General features: G+C 38.5%; 4 protein-coding genes and 1 pseudogene across 5 annotated transcripts; 4 read left to right on the top strand and 1 right to left on the bottom strand.

Moving 5' to 3' along the window:
* Window positions 1-39: 39 nt before the first annotated feature.
* On the top strand, window positions 40-487 carry LOC106375171. Its single transcript, XM_022693964.1, has 2 exons — window positions 40-150; window positions 239-487. The coding sequence occupies exons 1-2, from the start codon at window positions 40-42 to the stop codon at window positions 485-487; spliced, it is 360 nt and encodes a 119-aa protein (XP_022549685.1).
* Window positions 488-1,424: 937 nt separating this feature from the next.
* LOC106376114 (PRA1 family protein H) lies at window positions 1,425-3,013 on the top strand. Of its 2 annotated transcripts, none has more exons than XR_007317916.1 (4): window positions 1,425-1,947; window positions 2,059-2,380; window positions 2,524-2,595; window positions 2,684-3,013. XR_007317916.1 is itself a non-coding variant. In XM_013816155.3 (4 exons), the coding sequence occupies exons 1-4, from the start codon at window positions 1,493-1,495 to the stop codon at window positions 2,746-2,748; spliced, it is 729 nt and encodes a 242-aa protein (XP_013671609.1). In that variant the 5' UTR covers window positions 1,426-1,492; the 3' UTR covers window positions 2,749-3,013. The 2 variants fall into 2 exon arrangements, 1 of the variants encoding a protein (XP_013671609.1); XM_013816155.3 differs by having other exon boundaries at window positions 1,426-1,947; window positions 2,059-2,195.
* A 775-nt stretch (window positions 3,014-3,788) lies between these two features.
* LOC106376112 (early nodulin-like protein 2) lies at window positions 3,789-5,226 on the top strand. The gene is made up of 2 exons (XM_013816154.3): window positions 3,789-4,164; window positions 4,250-5,226. Exons 1-2 carry the CDS (start codon window positions 3,981-3,983, stop codon window positions 5,062-5,064), a joined length of 999 nt encoding a protein of 332 aa, XP_013671608.1. The 5' UTR covers window positions 3,789-3,980; the 3' UTR covers window positions 5,065-5,226.
* BNAC01G20110D lies at window positions 5,227-11,238 on the top strand. Its single transcript, XM_013816153.3, has 5 exons — window positions 5,227-8,344; window positions 8,538-8,981; window positions 9,112-10,317; window positions 10,397-10,467; window positions 10,565-11,238. Exons 1-5 carry the CDS (start codon window positions 8,243-8,245, stop codon window positions 10,857-10,859), a joined length of 2,118 nt encoding a protein of 705 aa, XP_013671607.1. The 5' UTR covers window positions 5,227-8,242; the 3' UTR covers window positions 10,860-11,238.
* Window positions 11,009-13,433, bottom strand: LOC106376111 (annotated as a pseudogene).
* Between the last annotated feature and the right edge of the window lie 1,130 nt (window positions 13,434-14,563).

Below are 14,563 nucleotides of genomic sequence, written 5' to 3'. Positions count from 1 at the left end.
AATTTGTTTTTCAAACTATTCCTTTCAATCAAATAAACCATGGGAGCCTGTGGGAGCAAACCTAAGGAATCTCACATCGTCGAAAGCCTTGTCCCCACCGACAATGTTGTTGTTGATTCCAAGAATGAAACAGATACCACATTAGTTCAGGTTTTGTGAATCCCATTTGATCATTTATTTTCTCTGTTAGATATGATTTGATTTCTTCTTTGAGACTTTTTTTTTGGTATAATCATAGCTTGAAGAATCAGTCCAAGTTCTTGAGACTATTGTTTATGATATGTTTGATTCGCAGGAGAAGACAGAAGAGTCTAGTGATGAGGCAAAAACGGAAGGTGAGACAAAAGAGGACTCCTCAGAGGCAACCGAGGCCGAGCCAACTCCAGAAGCTGTGAAGTCAGATGAGAAAGTTCCTTCTGAGACTGAGCCACCAAAACAAGAGACTGCACCTGCCAAAACCGATGAGGCGCCTCTTGTGATTCTTTGATTTTTCATTTCCAAATATTAAAATCCATGTGTTGTTTGCAAGTGTTTCTCACATTATAATTCGTATGTTCATCATCACTTTTATATTGTCAATATTATGTACATTGTGTTGTGCCCACCTCTTGTAAATTCATGAGAGTTTGATTATGATTTTGATCCTTTCCACCATAGTTCCAATCAGACTATGTGGCCTCAAAACTTGTTTAAACCTGTCGCCAAAGCACATTACTTGTTGTGTTGTGCCTTATAGTCAGGCCAGGCCAGGCCGGCCACATTACTAGTTTGCTTGAGAAGAATGTGTTTCTTGGTTGGTTTTACGGTTCAGCTATAATAAGTTAACTATAAAATTTACAATTAAAACAATAATAAAATTTAATTAAAAAATTATATTATAGTAAAACTTGCATATAAAAATAATATTACATATTTATTCATTTTGAATCTTTGATCAATTTATACATTTCGAAATGATATATGAACTTTACTTTTTATAAATTACGAGTTTTTTTTTTTTGGAATCGAACATTTGCTTCTGTTAAATTTTTGATGACTAGAATAATAAAATAAAAAAGTTAATAAAATTATCTAGAAGAAATATAAATACAATATATGAAATTTAAAATGTAAAATATTTGAACAGTGAAATTTTATATTTGATGTTTCACTATTTAAATTTTTAAAATTTAAAATTTTAATATTGCTTTTGGAGTGCACAAAATCGTTTTAAACGTTAAAAATATCACATAAAATACTTGTAACTAATGAAATAAAACGTTTTAAACAATATACATGTATTCACAAATATGTATATTTTAGAGAAGCAAATCATTTATAATATAAAACAAAAAATTTAGGAGTTAATTAACAAGATTTTATCAAAGAGCACTACTTTAGCAATTCCGAAGAAGTTATGGACTAATATATGTAAAAGACAAAATAAATGTTTTGTGAACACCGAGGAGACGACGGAACAAGATAATCGTGACGACGACCACAACAAACATCAATGGCCTTCTCTCCCAACCCTCTCTCTCTAAGCGTTCCCGATCCTGCTTTCGAATCTTGGCTCCGTGACTCCGGCTACCTCGACCTCCTCGATCACCGCACCTCCGCCGCAGCTGCAGCACCCGCCCCCGCCTCCTCCTCATCCTCCTCAGCTGCCGCCGCACCTTCTTCTGCCTCCGACGACGTCGTCTCCTCCATCACCGGCGGCTTCTTCGCCTCTCTATTGTCTCGTCTCGTCACCGTCTCATCTCTTCTGACTATCAACCCCTTCTCCAAGCTCTCCGCCGATGACTTCTCAGGCGATACGCCTCCGTGGACCACCGGCTTCTTCGGGGCGTGCGACTCCTACTCGTTCCCGGCGTCTTCTCAGCAGGCAAGGATGAGGGTTCATGAGAATATCAAGAGATTCGCTAGGAATTACGCTACGTTGTTCATCGTCTTCTTCGCTTGCGCATTGTATGGGTTCCTTTATCTCTTTTGTTTAAAGTCTGAATCTTTGTAAAAAGTTACGAACTTTGTGGAGTTTGAAGTCTTGATGTTTATTTGTCTCTCTTGGTGGTTTTGTAGGTATCAGATGCCACTTGCATTGGTGGGGTTGTTAGCAAGTTTGGCACTTTGGGAGCTGTTCAAGTACTGCAGTGACAGATGGGAGTTTGATCGTCACCCTTCTGCTCGGAAGCTCGTGATTGGTATTGGACAGTGCGGTGAGTTTTTAAGGAACGGTTTGTGTCCTGCATTTCGTAGCTCTGCAACTTGAATCTCAGAATGCTGAGAACGTTTTGATATGTGTTCATAGAGAGACTTTCTATAGGTTTTTGGGATCTTTTTGGATCAAATCATTCCTTCGACTTGCTTGCTTAGCTTAATCACTAGAGCTTGGTGTTACTCGGTGAGCTGCTTAACGGTCTATGATGTTTTGAGAGTTGGATTCAATAGGATTAGGAAGAACGTTTAGAAATCATGAAGAAATTGTTTTTAGATAGAGTAGTAGAACGAAGCTAATCTCGTTTCTTTGCTTCCTCCTACTTGTAGCGACTGCGGTTCTTCTGACGTTTTTGAATGTCCAAATGGCACTTTTCTCTGCTCTTGCGGTCAGTTATTCAGGTAACTAAGCTAACTCATGGGTCAAAGTTCGATTTAGCTACTCATATATATGGCCAGTCAGTAATGCTTTCTCTGTGTCTCTTTGTAGTTATGCTATTACACGCTGGGTTCAGGAAACTCACTCCCTCCAAGAAACCTTCTCGAGGAAGATAAAGACAGTAATTTTGGATTTGGCAATGAGATGCATTAGCAGTTTTGGTAGCTCAGACAAACAATAACCACAACAGCAGCAAAGCTAGATGTTTATGATGAATGGTGAGAATATAGACTACTTGAGTAGATGATATACAATTGTTTTATTACCCCCATCACAAGTAGGATTTCCTCATGACAACTTGCTCTCTACTTGTATCTCCACGGTATCTTCTACATAAATTGATATTGATGTATGTTATAACATCATCTACGTTTATATTCTCATCCTGGTAACTCATTTTGGCCTTTAAAACCGTTTTATCCTCACCCACTGCTACATTCTCTAGCTCGCATCTACATGGATGCCTCGTTTAATCCATATTTGGCTGAGTCGTCAGACGCATGCCTCACTGGCACACTGGAGACCTCAGACCTTACCATCTATATGATCAAATATGAAGAAACCATTGATCATTCTTCGATTAATATTTCTTATATGCATGATGCATCAATCTGTTTAGACTTCTGTTACTTCAAGTCTCAAACGAATTCAAACAGAACTTACGTTGGATAAGAAGTAACGAGAGCTAGTAGTAATGTTACTAGAAACAGCAACAACAGATTTAGCATTGCTGTTGTAATTCAATGTGTAAAGAAGTAGGCCCTTGAGAAATCAGATTCATGGCCCCATACCTAAGTCCAGTCCACAAATTCAAATTCTTTGTATTCAGAAATTCTCTGCAACTACAATAATGATCGCATGCATCGTAAAGATAAAACTTGCTCAAAAAGAGAAAATGGAACCAGATGCAGATATAAAAAGACTTTATAGTATTCTGATATTCTCATATACATGTTTAATGGAAGTATATGATTCGATTGTTAGACATATCCTCAAGAATGAACATTAGTTCTTCTGGGATTGGTGCTTGAATCCGATTCTTTTGTCACAATCTATAGCTCTCTAAACGCGTAATAAACTCGTAGTACCAAATGTTTGTTTCCTTTACCAAAAGGATATAAGATTTTCAAATCCCAAAAAAAAAACAAATTAAACACGTCGGTGGGGATACAAGAAGAAAGTCTCTTCTTTTAACGAAGACTGACACGAGATTCAATTTTTATAACACGTATTACCATAAACGTTACATCTCCCTATCTAAAAGACAAAAAGCTTCACTTTCCTTTAGCCTATTCCTATTTCTATATATTCATAGTCTCACACACACAAACCCATTTGTCTCATAACCATGGAGTTTCCAAGAACCAAAAGCCTTTGTTTCTTCTTCTTCTTCACTGCCCTCCTCTCTTTCTCAACCATCTCCGACGCACGGAGGTTCGGAGTCGGAGGTAGCGGCGCGTGGGTTCCAAATCCCCCGGAAGATTATGGATCTTGGGCTGGAAAAAGCCGTTTCCTAGTACACGACACTCTCTGTAAACTATTCTTTCTTACTTGTCATGGAGTCGTTACTTTCGGTGGAGTTTTGTCTGAGACTCTGTTTGATTATTTTTCTTGCAGATTTTACCTACGCCAAGGGAGCTGACTCGGTTCTAGAGGTCAGCAAGGCTGACTACGACGGATGTAACACCAAGAACCCGATCAAGAAAGCTGACGACGGAAACTCTGAGATCTCGCTTGATCGCTCTGGTCCGTTTTACTTCATCAGCGGTAATGAAGATAACTGTAAGAAGGGACAGAAGCTTGCCGTCGTTGTCTTGTCTGTCAGAACTTCGACTCCGCCTCCTCAAGCCTCCACGCCGGGAAACTCTCCGCCAGGATCAATGCCACCTAAGTCTTCTTCTTCCCCTGTTTCTCCGGCTACTTCTCCACCGGCGCCTATGCCACCTAAATCATCCTCCCCCGTTTCTCCGTCCTCTGCTCCGGTGACTTCTCCGCCGGGATCCATGTCACCTAAGTCCTCATCCCCTGTTTCTCCGTCCTCTGCTCCGATGGCTTCTCCGCCGGGATCTATGTCACCTGAGTCTTCTTCCCCTGTTTCTCCGATGACTTCTCCTCCATCACCTCCGTCCTCTGCTCCGGGTTCTTCACCGTCGGGATCAATGGCACCAAAATCTTCTTCCGCCGTTTCTCCGTCTCTGGCTCCGGAAGGATCTCCTTCCTCTATTGCTTCTTCGCCGTCGGGGATGGGTCCCTCAGGAGACGCTCCGTCAGGTTCGGATATGGGTCCCTCTGGAGATGGACCGTCAAGCTCCGGTGATATCAATTCGCCGGCGGAAGCTCCAGGCTCGAAAAAATCCTCTGCGAATGGCATGGCCGTTAAGTCGGTAACTACAGTTTTAAGTCTGGTTTTAACCATATTGATGTCAGCTTAATAACACTTTTGAGGCTAGAGATTCATGTCGGAATTGATTTTCTCTATTCTATTGTTCTAGCTTCATTCTAGTCTCTGCTTCTTCTTTTGTTAATTGGTTATGTCAGAATAGTTTGATAATTTGGATTGTTGTAATAAATAATAGACACGATATTGTGCTAAACATGATCATTCTAGTTACACAAACACATGATAAATTCTAATTAAGAGTGTATTAGTATTTTGTGTTGTGATAACATACTTATAACGTTCACATGTGACTGAGTTTATAAGGTTAGGGATAAAGGTGATCGTTTCTAGCTCCGGTTTGTAACTAACGACGTTAAATGCATTGGAGAACAAAGTGGTCTGTGCTGTTAAGAGTGGTAAGAGTTGAATGCGTTCTATTTCGACTAAATATTTAGGTTGCATGGATATCAAGTTGAGTCGTACGAAAGCTTTTTACAATCACATTAAAGGCTAATCGCAATTAATTCACTTACCTACCAAAGCCCACGTAAGGGAAAAGCTACAGTGACTTTCTCCTTTTATGTTTTATACTTTTTAATTTATGTCAATATCACACATGCAGAAAAAGTTCTTTTTATTTCCCACTTTGTTTTGTTTTATAATCTTGTCAAGATACACAAGTCTTCTTGTTTCGTTATTTATTTTCGTGTGCGTTATTTTCATTGTTCAATTTAAAATGGGAAAGTCTATTTCCTCTCACTGTCGGCATTAGAAACCTGTGGAGTATGGACCTACACTGATTTTGCACTTAGTGCCATCTTAGATTAGTCAAAGAGATTCGGTGCGTCTTGAACGCATATAAAATTTTACATTTATCCGAAGAGAACGAAAGTAGAGTTATTGCGGTGGATGAGGCCAAAGCATCTAAAGACGATAGCTAAGTTGCGAGGCCAATAGCGGGTATACGTGACAAGTAGCAATTGTATCATCACACGAGTATAGGCCCCATCCCCATGACACATGCACGTGGCGTACGCAGCGAGTCATCCAAGTGTTAACATTGGACACAACCACTACCGATACGCACGTGCCTCTGTCTAAGACCCACCAAAAAGCACCAAGTTCCCTCTCAAACGTTTTTCCAATCAGGCAAACCAAAAAAAATCATGGAGCACAATGATGAAAAAATGAGTATACGAGCTATACAAGATGGGTCGTTGCGGCTCCGGTTGTGGTGAGATATCCTGATGATCGTGAATTCGTGATGGTCCTGCTGCTCTCGGGGATGGGAGAGGTACGGGGGAAGCTATTGTCACTGTGAAAGAAGGTGTTAATTTTTACTTTTTCATAAATTATTATTTTTTTCACGATTGATGTTATATATTTTATATGTGACATCATATAACTAATCACATAAGTATCTGAATATTTTTAGGTTCATATACACATAATCGAATCTGGATCAAATTGGGTAATATATACTTTTGGTTATTTGGTTATTTTTAGTTTGGATTCAAAATACATGAACCAAATCGGTTAGTATGGTTACTTTTGGTAAAAATATCCGAACATGTTTCAGATACATTAGTTTTTGGATGTTTTTAGGTTTCTATACTTCAAAACCGAATTCATACGAACTTGGAAGATCCGACTCGAAATCCACTCGAAAATTTATAATAACTGAATGAAGCTTCATTTCAAAAAAAAACAATGTCCGAAAAAATAACTCGTACCTAAACATGTAGCCGAATGTTTATGCATAACTGATTATATTAACAAATATATATAAAAAACTCTTTGTTAACCATTTTGAAAATTTGTCACAGATTGAGCAATTTTATTCAAACATGTCGAATTATTATGGTTAATATGTAAATAAATGCTGTCAAAATATTATAGTAAAGATAATTAATTAAATAGTTAAAAAGAGTGAGAAAAAATGTAAAAGATATAATAAAACACTTCAAAATAGATAAGTTCTGTTTTATAATTTTGTAATAAATAAAGTCTAATTATTTAGAAACACATAATAAATGAAGTGTTTTTTTGTTGTATTTCAGTTTTAATGTAATGGTTTGTCAAACTCAATGTATATCATAGACCGGTCCATTAGGCTTTTGGTTTGACTTTTGTAAACTATGGAAAGTTTGACATAGGACTCATATTGTGAAAGCCACCGAGTTTCCTAACAAATCCTTTTGTTACTTTCTGATATTAATAATGTTTAAACTAATATACTTTATTGATTTATACAGTTATTAGTTTATAAAAGTTTTCTTTTAAATTTTTTTAATTTTTTTCTATTTTACTTATAAAATACGAAAATAGTTTATTTTACTGTATTAATTAAATTTTAGAAATTAGACTTTCGTATTGTTTCACTATATTATTTGGTGTGTATTTTCATATTTCATAAATTCAAATGTGGTTTTCAATATAATTTACTAAATACTATCCAAATATATTAAAAATTTAAGACTTGATACATCATTAATTAAATTATTTGGTGTATATTTTGACCATAATCAATCATATTATTTCGATTATAATCAATCATATTATAATCAATCAACTTTAATAAAATAATATAAAAATATAAGTAAAAATTATATAAAATCTAAGTAAAAAATTATTTTTAAATGTGAAATTATGTATTAACAATTAATTTTAGTAAATTATGATTGACTAATCTTTAATAGTTACTAATGCAGTTGAATTAGTTACATTTCTATTAACATGAAAGGAATCCATTCACATTGTAATTGTTGATTTATAACTTTATTAAGTTTGTATACTCTTGTTGATGGTTAGAACCGGTTATCAAACACTGAAATATGACACATTTATAGATTGATCATGATAAGGCACGGTCAATAACTTAACCATTTCCGAAAACAAATTCTTGTTGATTACTAGGATGATTAATTAGCTTAGTATACTGTTTTTTGAAGCTAGTGAACATAACCGGTACTAAGATAAAACAATTGTGGATTGGAGGTAAAAATTGGTAATGGGCCTGAAATCGATAACAAATCAGGAGCCCGAAACAGAAATCCCAACTAGTCTATGTCACCAAAACATTTTCTTTTTTCTCAATTAAACTGCGTGTCGTTTTAAGCGCACAAAAAACGACGCGTGCATTGTCCTTTCCCGCCACATAGAAAGTCCCCTCAAAATCGAAGAGCCTCGCCGACTACGAGCATCTTTTCTCTCATCTTCCCTCTCTGGCGATGGTGGCCAAGCGGAACAGTAAGAAGCTACGTCCTTCGAAGATCTCAGATCCAGACACCTTATTCCGTTCTCTCGCTTCATCTGTTGCTTCCGCCGCTCAGGTACAATGTCTCGAATCAATCTCCTTTTTAAATCGTTGCTGTGACTATGAAATGATTGTTCAATTTCGCTGGCCTCTCGAAAATTCGCCGGGAATCTCGTCGATTTTGAGTAGTTTTGGTAAAATCTGTCGAGAAAGTTTTGAACTTTAGGGATTAAGGGATTTAAAATCTGAGCCCCCTTTTGGATTCTCAGGTTTCTAAGCAGCCAATCTTGAAAAATCTGTTGTGTATTCTGGGTAAGCTGTCATCAACTCAACCGATAAACTGGGATAGTGTCAACGTTGCCTCGCATTATTGGAATCTCAAATCCAGTGGAGAATCTGTCAGTTTCGTTGATGTTTGTAGCCTCTCTGATGTGTTGTTCACGGAGCTTGATAGGAGTTTCAAGTGCATGTTCTCTACTTTAAGCAAAGAGAGTTGTTACACGTTTGCAAGTGGAGAGGAAAGTATCGAATTGGCCATACTGTACTTAAGATGCTGTATGAGGATCATCACTTTACTTTTGCCTGGACACGATATGGCTCTGGAGAAAGCGAAAGCACTTCTCTCAATCCTCAGTGGTTTGATTTCTGCAACGTATGAGGGTACTTCTTCTTCTGACGAGACCCGCCGTACGTTTCTTTGTACAGGGCTTGAGGTAAAATCTTGATGAATCTGTTGATCATTTTGTTTGTGGCTTTTATTTTAGAATTATACTATTGGCAAGTGCTTCTATGTTGAATCATTAAGACAGTGTTATGTTTATTAGCTCTTTTTGATTTGTCCAGGTTTTCATCGATGAGGTTTTGGTGAATAAGTCAATCAGGGATCTGCTTTTCCGTGTAGATCCTGCATTCTCCTCATGTATACTGTTCAGTAAGCATGACATGGCCGGTGTGGTGGAAATGGTTTCTGCTCACTTTATCTTATCAGTTTCTGATGAGAAACTAAATGAGATGTATGTTGAGAGATTATACTGGAAGCAAGTTAGTCCGGTTAGACCACCTCAGTTAACCATGAGTGCCGCTACGTCCTTGCTGCTAGCCCCCGCGATGTTCTCTGCACCAAGAATGATTCACGCCTATGTGGTTTTATTGGTCTCTGATGCCATCGGCATTTGTTGTGTTAAAGGATTAGACCTTCAGCTTTTTGATAGATGCATCGATGCATTTGATAAGTCTGTTGTTCTGTACACACGGTACACGTGTAAGGATGAGAATGACCCATCTGGGAAGTTTGGTGTTTCGACGAGTAGTTCTCGGATGAGAACAACTCATCTTCTTTTGCCCTCAACACTGGAGAAAGTTAACGAGGTTACAGTGAAGCTAAAGGATTCATGGGGCTCATATCACAGTAGCAATGCCAGGAGAGAAAATGATGAGTTGGTAGCGTGTTCTGTAGCATACGCAAAGGAAACCCTAAGTGTATTTGATAGCTCCTACTCAGAAAATACGTTGTCACAGATCTTATCAGTTCTTGGTTGCGAGATACTTAGAGCTAGTTCTGATGATGTCATGGACTCCGTGTTGCAAAAGTACAGCGCATCTAGTGTCGAAGATCTATATCTGCTTGCATCCATACTAAAGTTGATGAGCTGTTCGACATTGCAAGTCATCCGGGTTCTCCAGCATCGATCTAAAGACGTTGGAGATGTTCGATCTTGCAAGGAATACAAATCCATGATGGATGTTGTTCAACGTTTTGAAAAGTTCAGTGTTCACTTACCCGGCCAAAGTTTCCTCCACGATAGAATGGAATCTCATCCTCATGTACATTTGAAATCTAAATGGATGCTTATGCATTTTTCTGGCTTACTGTCCGTAAGCTTTGCACTTAAGCTTGACTTTCTGATGAAGGGCTCCATTTTTGGGTTGGTGGTATCTCTGTATTTATTTATCCTGGAAGGGGGTGACTTGGAATCACTTGTGCACTCAGAAAGTCCGTCACCTTCCATACCATCCAAAGACTTGGAAGCTTCTGGTGAAGCTGAAGAGGTAACAAACTAATAACTCTTTGCACAAAACTCTAAATTTCTGCGCTTTTTCTAAATGACTCAGTGGTTATATGGTACAGACTGCAGTAGATAGGAAACTGAGCGAGGCAATTGCTTTGAAGTTCCAAAAAACCCGAACTTTGTACTTGGGGTAGGTACCGAAAAACTTCTTTTAAACTTTCGTGGGGTTGATAACCACATTTATAAGATCGCTTACGGGACTACACGTAACCTCCATGATTGTGCAGGAAGCTGTCTGGAGCTAAAGATGCAGAGAATGGTTCGGATTCAGGAGTTGGTGTGGAAGAGAAAAGCTGCAATGGGGAGAAATATCTGTGGTTATTGGGCGAAAAAGGCGACATGAAAAGCAGCGACGTGGAGGACCTGGCAGATTTCATAGTGTGCGAGCCCGGGAAGGATTATAGCGATTGGCTAAAAGGGAGAGAACGGTTTCGGAGTAAAAAATGGAAGTGTGGGAAGACTGCTCTCCAAAGGTGGAAGAAGAAGCAAAAGGCTTGGAGAGAGAGAGCAAAAGGAATATAATGTCTGAAAAAGTAAGGCTAATGTATATCTTTCGTAGTCGAAAGAGTTGTATCATGTAGTATCTCAAGGATCTTAAGTTACATTTTCGACTTACTAATTGCACTTATGTAGAATTGTGATTTTCTAGGAACATTGTCACAGCTATAAAATGTAACAAAAACTGTTTTCTTTCTTCAAAGTTAAAGCCTCAACAACAGGAGAGAAGAACAAAGTGAGAAAGTAAAAGTACTTCTAAAGGGACGAGAGTCTGCTTGTATGTAAATGAGGCATAAGCTTTAGAGTCTCATCCTCAAAAGAAAGCTTTGAAAGGTCCCAAACTACAACAACGCAGCATCGCTTGATCACTACGTTTGTTCTAGAGAGCGTAGTAGTAACCCAAGACAAGAAGCATCAGTACCACAAGAGCAGCTGGAGCAGCCCAAAGCCAGTAATTAGTTGACTATCTTACGCTTGAGGATTGCTCTTGGGAGTGTTTCTGGTCCTCCTCTACTGCGGATTCTGTTCCTTATTGGTTTCTCCTTTACGGCTTTTTCCTTCTGTGGTTTCTCCTCCACTTCAGCTTCAATCTCCTCCTTCTCAGCATCTGGAACTTCCTCAGACCTCGGCGCCAAAGCTCTTCTTGGCTTTCTTCTCTCGCTCCTGCAACACACAAAGAGATGGAAAATTATTAGAATGGAAAGAAGAAACGCAAAGAGCAAAGAGAAAGAACAGAAATTGCCTTTTTCTCTCTCTTGCCAGCTTCCATTTGAGCTCTTTTCGCAGCTTTAGCGGCAGCTTTCTCTGCCTGCTTCTTTTTCCTTTCCATGGCTAGCTTGGCTTTAGCAATCTCCTCTTGCTTTCTCATCTCTCTCACCGTTGCTTCATCAATCTTTTTCTCTTCTTCTTTCTGCGGCTTTCCAAGACCATATAATTCATCTTCATCATCATCAACAACAGCATTCTTTACCTTCAATGCATTTTTAGCTTTCTCAGTCTTCTGAGCAACATGAGCAGCATCTGATTCAGGTGCAGAAACTGGTTCCTCCTCTGGCTGCTGCTTTGCCATAGCTTTAGGGACCTTTGCTACTGGTGGTGCCTCTGGAGTAACCAGAGCCTTCTCCTCAGGGTTCCTCATCCTGCCATCTCGGCTCAGCTGCCTAGCATCAAGCGACGCCAAGATTCTCTTCTCATAATCTTCTCTGAAATTCTTCTTACTGCACCAGAGGGACACGAATTTCTCAACCTCGGCATTGGCGAGGGCCTCAAGCTCGTCTATGTTCTTTTGTGCAGCCAAGTCTCTAGCTTTGTTCAACACATTACGGCCTTGGTAAAACCCTGAATTCTAAATGAACAAAAAAAAATCAGTTTTTGCACAAATCATGTGATGAAACATGCGCAAAAAGTAAATTGTCTTTGTACCATCTCATCACGTTGCTTCCTAATCTCACGAATGTTTGAATAAACTTTGTCCCTCTTTTCACTCGCAGTCTTCAGCTCATTCTCCAGGACCTGAATCTCATCTTTGGTTGCTTTCACCTTCTCACTCAGCTGATTAATCCTCGCTGAAACTGCTTGCCTCTCCTTCTTCACTCCATCCAAGCCAGCACCCATTAACTACAAAGAAGCATCACATATAAAAACAATTTCAACAGACTTAAACTGGCGAGAAGCTAAGAGCACACGAACACTAGCTTCTCTTTACCTTAACTTGACCTTGGATATCATCTTTCTGACCCATAGATTCTTTGATTTTGGCTCTCACAGCCTCATTAGCAATGACCTTATCTCTTGTCCCTTCAAGCAGCCTGATCTCTTTGAGAAGCTGCTTCTCCTCGGTTAATGGAATGCTTTCGTGTTGAATCCGATATTGGTAGCTGTATATCTACATCTCCCACAAACACCAACCAAATGAAAAAACGGTAAAATAAAAATGCGTCTCATGAGTAAATGAGTGAACACAAAGATTGTTGTTTACCATATTGTTCAGCTCTTCTTCTGAAGAACAGATAGCAGGTCCACGTGCACTACCACCATCATTGCCCCTTAGCTTTCCCAGAGCTTGCTGCAACGGTTCCATCTCCTTTCTTTTCTCCTCAAACTTGGTGTTGAACCCCTGACGCTCGGCCTTCAACGGGTCCAACAGGTCGAATAACTCTGATCTCTCCGCCAATGCATCAAAAAGAAACTTCCACATCATTCAAAATCACCAAAGAGTCAACGCTACATACAAACCAATTCTTACCCTCTTAGCTTTCAACTGGTCGAAAACTGCAGCACGGGCCTTGTTTAGCTTCTCAAGCTCTGCTTTGATCTTGGGGTCGTCGAAATGACGGTGCTTGACAAAGTAGAAAGAGTGGATCTGCTTCCCAGCAGGCCACTCTTCTGCTGCATCTTTAGGTACATCAGAGATCAACACATTGTTGTTGTTGTTGTTGTTGTTGTTGTTGTTCTCTTGGGCTTTCTTTGGCGGTTCACCGAGTGAGCCAAACTTGATGGAGACTTTATCTCCTTTGCATTGGTCCATTTTCCCGTTGGTCACTCGAAAGGAGCCGGAACAACCTCAAATCCACCGAAGTGTAGAACCTCAACGCCCATCTTCTCAGGTGAAATAAAACACAGAGGATCATTACATCAGTGAATGTAACCGATCGAAAACTAGCAAAGGATTAAACTTTAATGATCTATGGCGAAATGATCATGATCCATTATTCATACACAGATCGTTCTTCGTCACTGAATGCATGTTCGGCCAACATCAGTCCCACAAAAACAAAAAATTTCGAGCAGCTGATTCAAAATATCTAATACAGAACATGAAAAGATCAAACATTTTTAACGGAAATAAAATTGTCGGAAGTCAAAGTACCAAGAGATCAGAGACGATCAAAGCATTTCAGAAGTCAAAATAAGATGTTATAGCACAAACTTTTCATAAGAAAGAGAACAGAAACGGAGGTATACCGTGAAAAGGAAGACCTGAGGAAGATGACCGGAGAAGAAGAAGAAGAAGACCCTTTTAGTTTAGAGTAAAAGGGTCGCTATAACTTTTTTCCTGCGCAAGGATTTTGTTGAGCTAAATCGAAAACTTTGGGTAAAATCTTTAAAATCTAAATATATCTTGAATTATTAGGAAAATACCTGAAATTGCCTCTCATTTTTTTATTTATTTATCAAATTGCCTCTCTCATTTAACGAAACATTTACATTGCTGATCACATTTCCACTTATTTATTAGAACTTATTTCCACTTATTTATTAGAACTTATGTCACTTTCTACTACCAACACACTTTTTCTTAATATAAAGCAATCAAATTTTTGAAGTCATAAAAATACATATATATGGTTATTATTGCAATCCACGAGTTTTCGATCTCTAATGTCCATATGTACATACTTTTTCTATTGTCCATATGTACCATTCTTTATAATATTTCATATGTACACATTCTCTTGTGTACACTTAATTCACTCACTATACAGATGGTTGGTTTAAATAATTTCCATCCACCCAATCAATGAAATATGTGATCCAGTTTATAATAATGTTTTAAATTGTTCTCAATGTAAAAAGTATTTAATTAAAAAATAATAAATAAATTTGCAATGAAGTAGATTGGTATTGCTATATGTTGGAAGGTTTACATTTTTGTGTACATGTGAATATCATTACATCGGTGTACACATGGATATTGTTCATATGTACCGGCTCCTACACCAACAAAC

Source organism: Brassica napus, chromosome C1, assembly GCF_020379485.1.
Source record: "Brassica napus cultivar Da-Ae chromosome C1, Da-Ae, whole genome shotgun sequence".
Taxonomy (NCBI): domain Eukaryota; kingdom Viridiplantae; phylum Streptophyta; class Magnoliopsida; order Brassicales; family Brassicaceae; genus Brassica; species Brassica napus.
Note: the sequence above shows the minus strand (reverse complement) of the source record. Positions and strands in the feature narration are given on the sequence as shown.

Excerpts from the sequence above, each read along its gene's own strand:
- LOC106375171 (XM_022693964.1), top strand. The coding sequence starts at position 40 with ATGGGAGCCTGTGGGAGCAAACCTAAGGAATCTCACATCGTCGAAAGC. Across the intron at positions 151-238 it reads CAGATACCACATTAGTTCAG|CTTGAAGAATCAGTCCAAGT; the intron begins GTTTTGTGAATC and ends GTATAATCATAG.
- LOC106376114 (XM_013816155.3), top strand. The coding sequence starts at position 1,493 with ATGGCCTTCTCTCCCAACCCTCTCTCTCTAAGCGTTCCCGATCCTGCT. Across the intron at positions 1,948-2,058 it reads GTCTTCTTCGCTTGCGCATT|GTATCAGATGCCACTTGCAT; the intron begins GTATGGGTTCCT and ends GTGGTTTTGTAG. Across the intron at positions 2,596-2,683 it reads TCTTGCGGTCAGTTATTCAG|TTATGCTATTACACGCTGGG; the intron begins GTAACTAAGCTA and ends GTCTCTTTGTAG.
- LOC106376112 (XM_013816154.3), top strand. The coding sequence starts at position 3,981 with ATGGAGTTTCCAAGAACCAAAAGCCTTTGTTTCTTCTTCTTCTTCACT. Across the intron at positions 4,165-4,249 it reads CCTAGTACACGACACTCTCT|ATTTTACCTACGCCAAGGGA; the intron begins GTAAACTATTCT and ends TTTTTCTTGCAG.
- BNAC01G20110D (XM_013816153.3), top strand. The coding sequence starts at position 8,243 with ATGGTGGCCAAGCGGAACAGTAAGAAGCTACGTCCTTCGAAGATCTCA. Across the intron at positions 8,982-9,111 it reads TTCTTTGTACAGGGCTTGAG|GTTTTCATCGATGAGGTTTT; the intron begins GTAAAATCTTGA and ends TGATTTGTCCAG. Across the intron at positions 10,318-10,396 it reads CTTCTGGTGAAGCTGAAGAG|ACTGCAGTAGATAGGAAACT; the intron begins GTAACAAACTAA and ends TATATGGTACAG.